At 34.1% G+C, this 13110-nt stretch overlaps 1 protein-coding gene across 2 annotated transcripts in view; it reads right to left on the minus strand.

Annotated features, from left to right (window-relative positions):
- The window catches only part of ATM (ATM serine/threonine kinase), a 137287-nt gene that overhangs the window by 39385 nt on the left and 84792 nt on the right, over nt 1-13110 (minus strand). The window contains exons 38-44 of one of the 2 annotated variants that reach the window (XM_024766966.1): nt 11458-11545; nt 9192-9347; nt 5918-6005; nt 3802-3890; nt 3600-3702; nt 2603-2751; nt 1111-1215 (exon numbers count right to left, since the gene is read on the minus strand). In XM_024766966.1, the coding sequence (XP_024622734.1) occupies nt 1111-1215; nt 2603-2751; nt 3600-3702; nt 3802-3890; nt 5918-6005; nt 9192-9347; nt 11458-11545 (778 nt within the window). Of the gene's footprint in view, nt 1-1110; nt 1216-2602; nt 2752-3599; nt 3703-3801; nt 3891-5917; nt 6027-9191; nt 9348-11457; nt 11546-13110 lie in introns of both variants that reach the window. The other variant, XM_024766965.1, reaches the window with a different exon arrangement.

Consider the following 13110-nt stretch of genomic DNA (forward strand, 5'->3'; position numbering starts at 1 on the left):
CGTACAGACCTAACCTAAATCCCAGTTTTGCCAGTAATAGCTGAATAACTTTGGGCACATTACTGGATTCCTCTGAACCCAGTTTTTTCACTTCCAGTTGAAAATTAAAGAATACATACAGAAAAAGCCTAACAAAGTGGCCACCACATGATAAGCACTTAAATGGTAGCAAGTATTACTTCTGTAATAAAGTACAGGATTTATTAGATCACAAATACTGTTAAACAAAAAATGTGTTACATTTGTTTAGCCTGCTAGAGTTAAGTTCTTTGTTGTGCATTATCTCATTTGTACCTCATAACAAGCCTTTAAGAATTGACCATTAGTCACCATTTTATAAAAAGGATACTAAACGTTAAAAGAGGTAAATGCCACATAACTACTAGAGGAGCAAAGATTAAAATTCTCAGTACACTGGTCCCGGAAGAAAACAAAGGAATGGGAAACAAGACCTTCTTCAGTGTTCTGAGTAAATAATTGATCAGGGCTCCCAAAGGGAATTTTATTTTTAAAGGTAGAATATATTTGTACCACATAAGCAAAGAAAAAGTTATTACATAAGAAAAAAATAACAATACTTTATGTAAGTACCTAACATATGAGCATGCTCTTACATTTAAAACAAAAACTTAAAACGTAACATTGGTTATATATATATAAACATTTGTGTGTATATATATGTGTACATATACATATCAAGTGTGTATTAAAGACTTCTTTTGTACAAAATTTAAAATATGAAGTACAGAACACAATTATTAAGACAAGAATACTCATAATTCTTATGAAAACATGCTTGCAAAAGATAAAATTCATCTGAGCACTCATTTCTCAGATATGTAAAAGCTACGAAATTCTTAATTGTTGAATATTTCCTCCCACTTTTGCACTACTTTGAGTTTCAACACTGACTAGTATGAATTATTAATTACACAAGGGAATTTTTTTAAAGAAGGAAAAGGGAATGACAAGGAAACAACCTGACCACAGCCACCAGGTCTTACTCCTTCACCAGTGCAAATCCTTGTGTTGAAATTATTCTTCAAGTTTTCAGAAAAGAAGCCATGACACTAAATATTAAAATACAGTAACTCTTTCTTTTTATAATACCTGGCATATTTGAGACTTTCATAAAAAGTGGAGAATTCCCCATCTCTTAGAGACTGCAGAGCATTATACAATGATTCATGGTAACTGGTTCCTTCTATTCCTTTGCTGTGAAATAATTTTAAAAATAAAAGAAAAAGACATTTAAAAACAGAGACTCCTAAGATATGTATGCATAAACAGCTTCACCAAAAGGCAAAATTTTAAACTAAAATTAAGATATCTCCATTTTAAAAAATGCATTTCTAGAAAACTTGGTAAGAATTACAAAGAATTTTGTGGATCATTTAAATTCTTCAAGCAGAAAAAAGTGAATTTCTCAGATATTTTTCCTGGCTCTAAACATGTTATATTCTCATTTATTTATTTGATGAACACCTACTACGTGCCTGGCACTAGTCACCAGGTTCTAGATGCAGGGAATCCATTAGTGGACAAGTCAGATCAGGTCCCCATTCTCATGGAGTTTATGTTCTGGTTTGCAGATGGACAATAAATAAGAAAAATACCACACAGTGACAAAGGACATGTAGGAAAGTAAAATAGGGTAACAAAACAGAATGACTGGGTGGCTATTTTAGAATGGACAGTCAGAAAAGATGTATCTGAATATGTCACATTATTAAACTACAGTCTGAACGACAAGTAGCCACCTTCATGGTAACAGGGGAAAAAGAAGATATAAAAACAGCCTGGCTTGATGGAAAAAAACATGGGAGAAGTGCTATGTGGCTGAAATATAGTATGCAAGGGGAAAAACAGAATATGGAGATTCACAGAGACAAGTAGGAATCAGCTCACAGAGTAAAATGTTTTTAAAATATGAGTGCATATCTCTAATTTTACAGTAATCTAACAGTTTGAAATCTGAAAGACATTCTAATTAATGAAATTTTTTTCTATGAAAGTGATTAAACATACAATTAATATGATTTAATTTTTTTGTTTATATCATCAAAAGACTTTTTACATAAATACACAATCTTTTATTAGATTAGGTGTTTGGCTTTTCATTCAGAACACATGGTGATGGTATATGTAGGTTATAAACGTTTTCTTCCCGTGCTAGTGATTTAGCAGTGTTTTTTTTAATAAAAGAAAATATTTCACAAATAAACAGTCTTTCGTGTACCATCCAGCCAATAAAAGTGCCATCTAACTAAATAAAATGTTTGCAGCAGGAAGTGAGAAGGGAAATGCCTATATTTCTCTTTGGATTTATAAACAATAAGTGAATAAGATTCTCATGAGAAAATAATTTTTATACTACTATTTTCAAAAATATCTTGAGGGTGGAGGTGCCCTAATATAAGAAGAGAGTGAAATTCAGCCTTACGTACACTTACTGCATACTGCTGTATTATTTAAGCATTTAGCTTACAGCATCTACAAAACATGAAAACATAACACCTGCTACATTCATAGAGCAAGATAAAAACAGTTCATTATTCATAGCTAGAGAAATGGCAATTAAAAATGTCTGAATTCTTCTTACTTGACAGAAATGCAGTGGTCCCACTGCATATTCCTCCATGCTACTTGGTAATGAAGTTCCTGTAGTTCAGCACACCACTCTTTATTTTCATGATCTAATCCCCTTAAATAGACGGAAAGGATATGGCAGAGTCCCAAATTCTGCAAGGCCTGTGCAGGAGTTAAAAATAAAAAATAACAGAATACTAGAGATACAAAAAACAGCAAACATAAAAAGTAACTTTCGGGCTTCCCTGGTGGCACAGCAGTTGAGAGTCTGCCTGCTAGTGCAGGGGACATGGGTTTGAGCCCTGGTCTGGGAGGATCCCACATGCCGCGGAGCAACTGGGCCCGTGAGCCACAACTACTGAGCCTGCGCGTCTGGAGCCTGTGCTCCGCAACAAGAGAGGCCGCGATAGTGAGAGGCCCGCACACCGCGATGAAGAGTGGCCCCTGCTTGCCACAACTGGAGAAAGCCCTCGCACAGAAACGAAGACCCAACACAGCAAAAAATTAAAAATAAACTCCTACCCCCAACATCTTGTTTAAAAAAAAAAAAAAAGGTAACTTTCACAATTTTAGTAGTTCACAACATCACTTAAAATGCCAACCTAAAACACAGATAGAGCTCAAAGGGTTCTGATATTGGATAAAAGAGTGGCTAAGGAATATTAGCCAGTAACAGAAATGACAACTCCTGGGACAAACTCTAGTGCAAGCTATGAGAAATAGTTTACATGAGGTTTTCCATACAAAGGACTTAATTCACTACCGGGCACATTGTACACAGTCAAGAAATGTCTTCTACTGTTAGCTAAGAAGATTATGACCAACAAATTTCAGGTCAGTGACTTTTCCAATTTACCTGTGTATCCCTCTGAGTTTTAATCCCAGTGCCTGAAAAAGAACCTTCAGTCTTACCTCTACAGTTTATCTGGCTGTGTAAATATTCCACTGACATACTGAAATAATCTGAGCACTACACTAGTAGTGCTTTACCAAAGCAGAAAAAAAAGTACCTGGATTATTCCTGCCTGGCGAGTTGAGGAGGAGATTGCTGTCTCAAGGTCATATGTTACTAGGGCTTTCCCCCACATTGCTTCATGTTCATATGTTCGCAGTCTATAAGAAAAGAGTTTTTAAATCCTGTTGAGTTTTACATACATGTGACTTCTTTCATAACAGAATGACTATAGCATTAGCTATAAAAAAGCAATTTACCTAGTAAGGGGTTGTAATATTTTCCCTCCACCACAACCATAAAGACTATCTGGCTCTCCTATACTTCTGTAGATTTCTAAGAGCAGATCCTAAAAACATGGAAACAACAAAAATTGGAGGGGAAAACTATCAGTTTATGAATTCAGCAAATTTGAAATTATATCATTACCATCATGTAACTCCCAACTCTACATGTTATGTTATAAAAGTAAAATATAATGATATTTAAATATATACTAAAGATACTGATCAGCAACACAACAAACTGATCCCAGACAACAGAATGACTGTGGACTACCTGACAAGAACTGCTCACGATTTAGTGAATTAGATAAGAAATAAATCCCAACCTAACAGGCTTCTAACACATGCAAAAATAATCATAAAAACAAAAGCAAAAAAAAAAGCAAACAATCCCATCAACAGCTAAAACTGACATGGGAAAACGAAGTCCTGCAAAGTCTGACTCTTGAAAACTGAGTTTGGTAAAAATACAAGCTGTAAAGGTTTTCTTTGAGAGAAAATTCAAAGTTGCACTATGTTATAATTGGTAAAATGTGATATGGATAAAGAATTGGTTTGATGACTCAAAACTCTGTTATAAAATTTACTCAGGAAAGAATTGATTCCGCTTAAAATAATCTCAGTAAAATAAAAATGAAAATAGCAAACAAAACAGAAAGAAAAAAAGGGAAAAGAAAACAAAAATCAGAAAAGAAAACAGAAAATTAGAAACTGCATTGCAGAGAAAATTGATCAAGCAATTTAATTATCTTAATGGTACTTACTCCAGGAAATACTTTCTAAACACAAATTGATATTGGCATAATTCTATTATTCTAATCAAACTGTTTCTATTCATAAACGTGAAACCAAGCCCTCGGTATTGGAACATTCAGTTCAGAAGCCTAGCACAGTGCCTGAAGCACAAGAGATACTCCAGAAACTCAGAAAAGAGGCTAAGACTATAAAGAAGCAAAAAAAGGAAAGAGAAAAATCAGGAGCATGGTATCAAAAAGGTAGATAGAACATATTTCAAGTAAGGCATGGTTGATGGTGTTAAGTGTTGATGAAACATTAAGGAAGAAGTTGAATGAAAGGTGACCGCTAGACTTAGTAACATGAAGTTTATGAGTGACATTAGCAAGTGCTATTCAGTGGAGAGAGTAAAAGGAAGGAAATGGAGACAGGAAATACAGACAACTTTTTCACAAGGTTTGGCTGTGATGGAAAGGGAGAAAAAAACGATGTCACCTTTAAGAGAACATAGGGAAAAGGGAAATGATTTTGTATCCGTTTGAAGGAGAATGTTTTTAATAAGTTTGAAAATTTGAATATGTTGAGGAGCACGGCACAATAAAAAAAAATGTTCCTGAGAAAGAGTTGATGAAAAACAAAGCACAGAAAGAAGGACAGAAGGAGAACCTTTCTCTGCTTTAACAAGAGGAAAGATTACAATGGCAGCAGATGCAGGGAGATTTCTATGTTTGACAGTGGGATGTGGTGGGACTTCCTATAATGTCCCCTATTTTTTCCAAGAAGTAGGAGGAGAGATAAACAAAAGACAGAGAAGAGAACATCAGAGGTTTAAGCAAACTGAAGAAGATGAAACTCATTTTAGAGGAATTAGGTGACCAAAGAAGTTCAGTAAGAATGGGTCAATTTAAGAGTAAACATTAAAAAATTTACAGAAGAAGCAATCTGCCCTGAGATGTGACATACAATAAACAAGTAAACAAATAAAAATATAATTATAAATGTTAAGTGCTACAAAGAAAATGAACAGAGTACTGTAGGAGAAAATACATGGTATAAATTCACCCTATTAGATAGGTGGTTTTACTTCCATTTTTCAGATAAAGGAATTCAAGGTTGGAAAGGTTAAGTAATTTGTGCAAGATTACACAACTAAGTGGTTGAGTCAGGGTTGTAACTCCAGTTTGTCTACTCCAAGGCCTAAGCCTCAAACCATGAATTTATGTATATGACAGTCCAAAAAGGTAACTTCAGTTTGAAAATCAAATGACAAATCAAATCTATACAGTCTCTATAACAAAATAATAGTCCAAAGTATAAAACAAATATTATCACTTATAATAAGGTCAAAAATACTTACCTGTAAACTTATTCCAGTTTCTTCCTTACTTTTTTCACTCAAACTGGAAATAGTTGTACTCTGGCTTCCTTCTTCAAACGTAAGACTTCTGTTTGTCACAAGAGCACCTCTTTTAATGGGAATATACTATTTTGAAGCTTGCTAATACATACACCATACACTTTGACAGAAAAAACTAACAAAGATTACAAATAAAATATAATGAACCATTTATATTTAAAAACAATACCAGTTAGGCCTAGAATAGAAGAGGAATTTGTTAGTATTAATTCTTTGAATGAGAATTACATTTTAATGACAGTCTCGTTTATGGGAAGGCTATATGCCAAAATATGCTTATTTACAGAGCTTAAAAATAGAGCAGAAGCCCCTGAATTCAATTCCTAAATGTTCTGTCAGTGGTTTTACCTGAAGTTTAACCTCATTAATAAACACAGGCACACAAATTAAGACCATACTTGAGACACCACTTAACACTTGATAATTTGGCAAAAATTAAGAAGTCTGATAATATTAAGTGTTAAAAAGGAAGTGGATCAGTAACAACCAAGGTAATAAAACTAGTAAGTGATAGTCAGAATTAGAATTCAGATTTCTCTACTCCAAGGCCTCAGCTTTACGTATGCATATGATACTCAGTCCTATAAATAATTTCAATTCTAAAACCATGCCAGCTATACAGTGTTTATGACAATAATAATCCAATGTATAAAATAAATACTATCATAAGTGATGTTATCTCTATTATTTACCTATACTTATTTCAGTTTCTTCTTTACTTTTTTTACTCAAACTAGAAATAGTGGTAGTTTGAATCCCTTCTTCAAATGTGAAGCTTCCTACTGAGCCACTTCTTCGTGAACTACATTTCTGAGTTGGTATAACCACTTTAAAAACCAATTTGGCACTATCTTATAAGACTGAAAATTTGTATACCCTGCAACCCAATAATTCTACACCTATCATTAACAGGGGAATGGTTAAATGAATTGTGGCATATTCTCCCACTGGTATATTATGTGGCAGTGACAAATTAATGAACCACAGCAACACACAACATAGACAAATCTTACCAAAAAACTGAGGGAAAAAAACAAGTTGTAGGAAAGCACACATATAACTTCTTAGGAAGCTCAAAAATAAGGAAACTAAACTATATTTATGGGTTTCTACTCACATGAAAACAGTATCATCCAAACAAATGAGCAACACAAAACATGAGATAACATTTACTTCTTGGAGGAGCACAGAGTGGTGGGATAGAGGAGACCCACTGACAAAATGGCACTGACAACATTCTATTTTGCTTTATAACCTTTATATGTAAATATTACATATATTTTCCTTATTGGTAAGTTATGCAGAAAAAAGTTTTTAGAGGAAAAACTTGGAAAGTAGGAACAACAGTATTAGAGTCTATGATTTCGAGTCTAGAGCTATAATTCATCTAGGCAAAAAACAGAGTTGCCAGAACTTCTGTCAGGCATTGCCTTAGGTATTAGGAATACTAAAATGACTGAGGTGTGAACTACGACCAGTTGTCTAAATCCTGTTTGAAGGAGTTTTGACTTCTTTCTAAAAAAAATTATGGATACTAACTTTGAAGGCTCATACTTTCTCAGGAGCAAGTTAACAAATAAAACTCTGTATGTATTCCTGAATACCTAGTATAAGGCATTTTGCTATTAACTAACTCGAATAGAAAACCTAAGAGAGCAATTCAGTTTTCTGACCTGACAGTGTTTGTAAACTGTTGATCTGTATTTTGCTTTTATACTTTTCCTGATCACTTTAGATTTATAAAAGTCTCAGTTCACCTGAGTCACTGAAGAAAATTAGCATTCCCTGCCCTCTCTATACACCTTATGTCTGTTTGCCCTCCCCTTCCCATCAGGCATCTGAAAACAAAAAAAATCAAAATCAGACTGTCAAAGCAAACAGCAAGCCCCATTTGTCAAGCACTTTCCCCCTAAAGTTAACAAAAATAAAATCCAGGCACTCCTGCTTGTTAAACAAGCAATTTTGCAAAAATGTGCCACATTCTATATCATCACCTATCCTCAAATTAAAAGACGTTTTATTTATACTCAAATAAGAGCTCAGTTATTCACTCCTGATTAGTAAAAAATATTATTCTATGGAACCAAGATACCGAGGCACATTCAGATTAAAACTATTACTCCTAAGTACGCAGGACTTTTGCCAAATTTTTAAGATCAAGAGTAGGCAAAAATCAATTTCTTACTCATTTCATACTTAAAGGACAACATATCAAATACTTGTCTTTGTACAAAGTCTAAGTGATCACAAACATATCACTTATACATTATACAAATGATCTACATATTGTAGATTTTTAATTGTTTTCAATTGAAAAGTAGAAATTAAAACAAACCAGAGAGGTAAGAAATCAGTCCAAGCCTACTAAGTTAATTATATTTGAACTAGGCTCTGAATTCCGGTTCCCGGTTTTTCACAGTCCAAAAACCATACTGCTTCTAGCTTAATGACAATCCAAAGTAGAAATTATAAGTAGCAAGCATAAGAAATGCATCAATATAACACCTCTTTGCTAATTTTGTAATATGAGTGATTTTGTGGTTGAAAAGTGAGGATAACTATAAAAATAAACACTAAGCTATTTGAAATAAAGACTTGAGGAGGGCAGTTGGGACAATAAACTGTATATTTTTTACTCTTCGACTTTCCTGGCTATTTTTTGCTTTTCCCTATTATGTAAGATACTTGTTAGACTTTTATGAAAGTTCTAACTCAGAGGAAAAGCAAATTAAAGTAGTAGAAATACGGGTAGATAAAATAATGAAAGTGATTTAGTCACAGAAAGCAATCAGTTACATTACTTCTAGTCAATAAGTAAAATGGATCTTCAATAAACTAAGGGAATGGTGGTAAACAATTTAATTGAAGTTAGAGAACCACTCAACCATTTGAAAAATAATTATTGATCACATATTAAGTTCCCAATGCTAGTTACTATGGGGAATACAGAGGAAAATAAGGATGATCTCTGTCCCCCAGGAGCTTGCTATGTGTATAATTTTTATAATTCTTAAGTAATAAACATCTCTATTTCAGAGGAGAATTGCTTATTTCTTTAAAAAATTTTTATTATCATTTCTCTTTAAAAGGTAGACAACGTCTATCTAAAATATCTTTTAAATGGGAGTGGCAGTAAAACAAATGTTTAATATATACCTTTAATGAAACAATGTCAACACCAATTTTCCAAACAAAAACTTCCAAATTCCATTACCTTTTCTCTTGATCATCCATATTCTTCTTATCTGCGTAGATTTCTGCATAGAGCAATGCTGTAAAATGAGCAGCACAAGACTGAGCTACCTTGGCAACCTCTAGATAATTCAATTCCAGCCAGAAAGCATCATCAAAAACTGTTCCTGAAGAAGGCCTAAAGAAAAAAATTTAAATATCTAGTCATGTCCATTTCTTTAACTTAAATGCCAAAAGAAAAGTATGTTGGTATAGAATCCAATGGTAGCAAATGCTAGTTAAAAAGAAAATGACATTTAAATAACCAAAAACAACATACCCCCAATATATAACTATGAACATCTAACATAACATAGCTGAAGATCTCTGTCACTCTTTTTGAATCACACACCTCTTAGAAAGTCTGATGAAAGCTATGAACCATCATCCCATACAAATTTGGGGTTCATATACGCCCTCCACTGAGGGATCCATCGACCACAGGCTAAGAATAGGCTATACAGAATAACTAATAACACATATACGAGTGTTTTTAAATGGCCAATTCAATGAAAATATTGTTTCTTCTAAGATACATTTACATGTCTTTCCTATTGCAGTTAATTTTCTTCTTAGTTGCCTAGGATGAGGTTATTTTAAAAAAATCTTCCACTGTGATAACAATAGGCCATAACTGGAAGGGACCGTGATATTATCTTTTTCAAAACAAACATTATAGAGATGTGACATGGTAGTGGTTAAGAGCACTGGTATTAGCGTAGGATACTCTAGCTAGGTTCAAATCCAGCTGGTTCACCTACTACAAGCCGTATGAATTTTGGCAACTTAACTTCTTAAGGCTCAATTTCTTCATTTGTAAAACGCAGAAATATATATACCTCAGAGAATAGTTTTAATGAGTAAATAATGCTTACAAAGCTGGTGAATAAAGTGCCTATCACATAGCCAAGACTTAATTGTAGCTGTTCTGAGAAACGTGAACCTGAACTCAGGTCCTTACCCTTTATTCTATGTCCCAGTCATATTCTCTCAAGGAATCTTCCTCAAAGTCGTATTTGGAATAAAAACTTAATGTTGAGAAACGTTATCTTCTCCAAGGCCAACTAATGTCAATACCATTCTAACTCAATGATAAATAAAAAATGAATGATTCAGAAACTGCCTCCCAACACTGAGAAAAGACATGTTTCCAGCTATAGTTAAAGCTTCTTATGGGCTTTCTCACAAGAGGATTCAATACAAAACAATATGGTGAATCAGTAACTTTCTAACCAGAAACACAAACCCTGAAAGGTCTAACACTTCTTTTTCTAAGAGTGGGATGGAAAGGAATGAGGGGGATATAGAGGAATTAATTTTTAAGATGTAAATGCATTTAGGTTAAACAATTTTTCAGTTTTCCCCTACCATTCCCTCCCATTTTTATCAACCACTGCCACTACCACCAAACAAACTAATGAGACATCAATGACTACCTATTACATTATTTAGACCTACTACATTATTTCTTCAGAGTTCTGGTCAACTCTGGAGCAGTACAGATCAGTCAGACCATCCTCTCTAGAAATTCCTGCACTCACTGTTAAAAATCTCAAGAGAAATAATAGGAACAAAAATACTGTATTATAAAGCAATCAAGAAAATAAACACTGCTATAGCACAGCATCACTATACAGAACCACAGATTTTGAAGACCATGGTACACAGTAAAGAAACTTATGTTTCATAATAAAGATACATGCAGGAGGTTTTACATAACTCTAGCTACTTCTGAGACAAAATGTAAAGAGAAACGTTAAAAGAGGAGTAATGCAACTAAAAGTAACCTGGAAAATCACTTACTCCTTTCCTTCACTGTAAATGAAATAAACTAAAGCCCCCAAAGAGTGAATGATTTAGCAAAGATAACACTGTTACTATTACAGTTGGGGGTCAGAGTTCCTATAGTATTCAATATCTTGTAATTTATTTTGTAATAACCCATAATGGAAAATAATCTGAAAAAAACACATGTATATAACTGAATCACTTTGCTGAACACCTGAAACTAACACAATATTGTAAATCAACTATACTTCCATGAAAAAGAAAAAGAATTCAGAGTTCCTGACATTGATTTCACCAAAGTGCCACCCTAAATATGGATTATTACAAGGAGATATAAGCATCACACATATTAAATACAGCAACTTGCAGTAGCATTACCTCAAAGAATCATGTTAAAATTCAGCCAGCAATAACAAGTTACACTTCTAAATCCCCAACTCAAGAATCAATAGTTACATTACCTCTTTTGTCTCCTCATGTAGTCCACAACAGCAAGCATTGTTCTTTGTGATTTTTTATCCAAATGGCTTCGGAAAAAGTGCTCTGACTCTGACAAACAAAGATTATGTCCTCTTAGTCCCAGGCAGACTTGCTTAAGCACTTTCTCCCTTTTGTTTGTGTATCTGTCTTCCTCTACACTATAAGGTTCTAGCACAAAATTGGTTTTCAATAAATGGAATTTAATGGCATTTCTTTTTCTTTTAAAAGAAACTATTGAGCTTAAAAAAACTGAGAATTTAATAGTAATTTATATTTTATTTCTGAAGAGGACTAATTCATTGATTCAAAAACTATTTACCTAGGATTTTTCAGTGTACTAGGGGCTCAATATACAACCATATAACAAAGACTATTTGTGACCACACAGAACTCACCAACTAGCCTAAGAAACTTTTTTTTTTTTTTTTTTTTGCGGTACACGGGCCCCTCACTGTGCGGCCTCTCCCGTTGCGGAGCACAGGCTCCGGATGCTGTTAGCCAATAAAAAGGAACATACATAAATAATAAAACAGAGCAAAGTAAAGTTTAAATGGCAACACGGTCATGTCATATAAAGGCTGTGGTAGTGAAAGTAAAAGAAGTAATCAGGAGAGTCGAGTAATCACAACCTATGTCAAAGCGACTGGAACCATAGTCAAGGTTGGGAAGAATAATTTAGTTGCAGCAAAATATCACATTAACTCAATACTATTCTTATAATTATGTTGGTCTTGAAGTACAGTAAGTGAATTTGTACCTAGTTTTATGTTTGTACATAAAATACATTAGTAATATGTATCAATATTAAAGACAGTAAGTTAACATTACAAATCTGTAAACATTTTCCTTTTTTCAAATTTAGGTTTGAAAATCTGACCCACAATGAGCCCTCAACTATGTATATATGTATTATATACATATTCCTCATTGAATTTTTCCTGCAATAAGCTCTTAGCATGGGAAATACTTCTTATATAGCATGGAAGGAAAGTAGGTTATAAAAGTAAGTAAAGCATAATCCAATTTTTGTTTTAAAAAACTGATGTATAGGGCTTCCCTGGTGGCGCAGTGGTTGAGAGTCCACCTGCTGATGCAGGGGACATGGGTTCGTGCCCCGGGTCCGGGAGGATCCCACATGCCGCTGAGCGGCTGGGCCCGTGAGCCATGGCCGCTGGGCCTGTGCGTCCGGAACCTGTACTCTGCAACGGGAGAGGCCACAGCAGTGAGAGGCCCGCGTACCGCAAAAACAACGAGAACAACAAAAAAAACTGATGTATATATACCAAATGTTAATTGTAGTTATCCTAGATGACAGAATTATGGGTGATTTAATTTGCTTAATTTATGCCAATTTTTCTGTATTTCCCACAATAAATATGATTTTATTAAAAAAAAAAGTTGCTTTTAAAAAATGAGTTGGCCATAGCTCTAATATAAAATTCCATCACATCTCCAGCACAGTACCTATAATATGTGGTTGCATTCATTTGCCTGCTGTTTCAATTACTAGAATGTAGGGCTATGTCTTGCTCACATCCTCACGGCCAGTGCCAAGCACGGTGCTTGACATACACTGAATGCTCAATTAGTTGCTCCATTAATAGTAGTCAATATTTACTGAAGGGATACTACGC

This window comes from Neophocaena asiaeorientalis, unplaced genomic scaffold, assembly GCF_003031525.2.
Source record: "Neophocaena asiaeorientalis asiaeorientalis breed wild unplaced genomic scaffold, Neophocaena_asiaeorientalis_V1.1 scaffold338, whole genome shotgun sequence".
Lineage (NCBI taxonomy): Eukaryota > Metazoa > Chordata > Mammalia > Artiodactyla > Phocoenidae > Neophocaena > Neophocaena asiaeorientalis.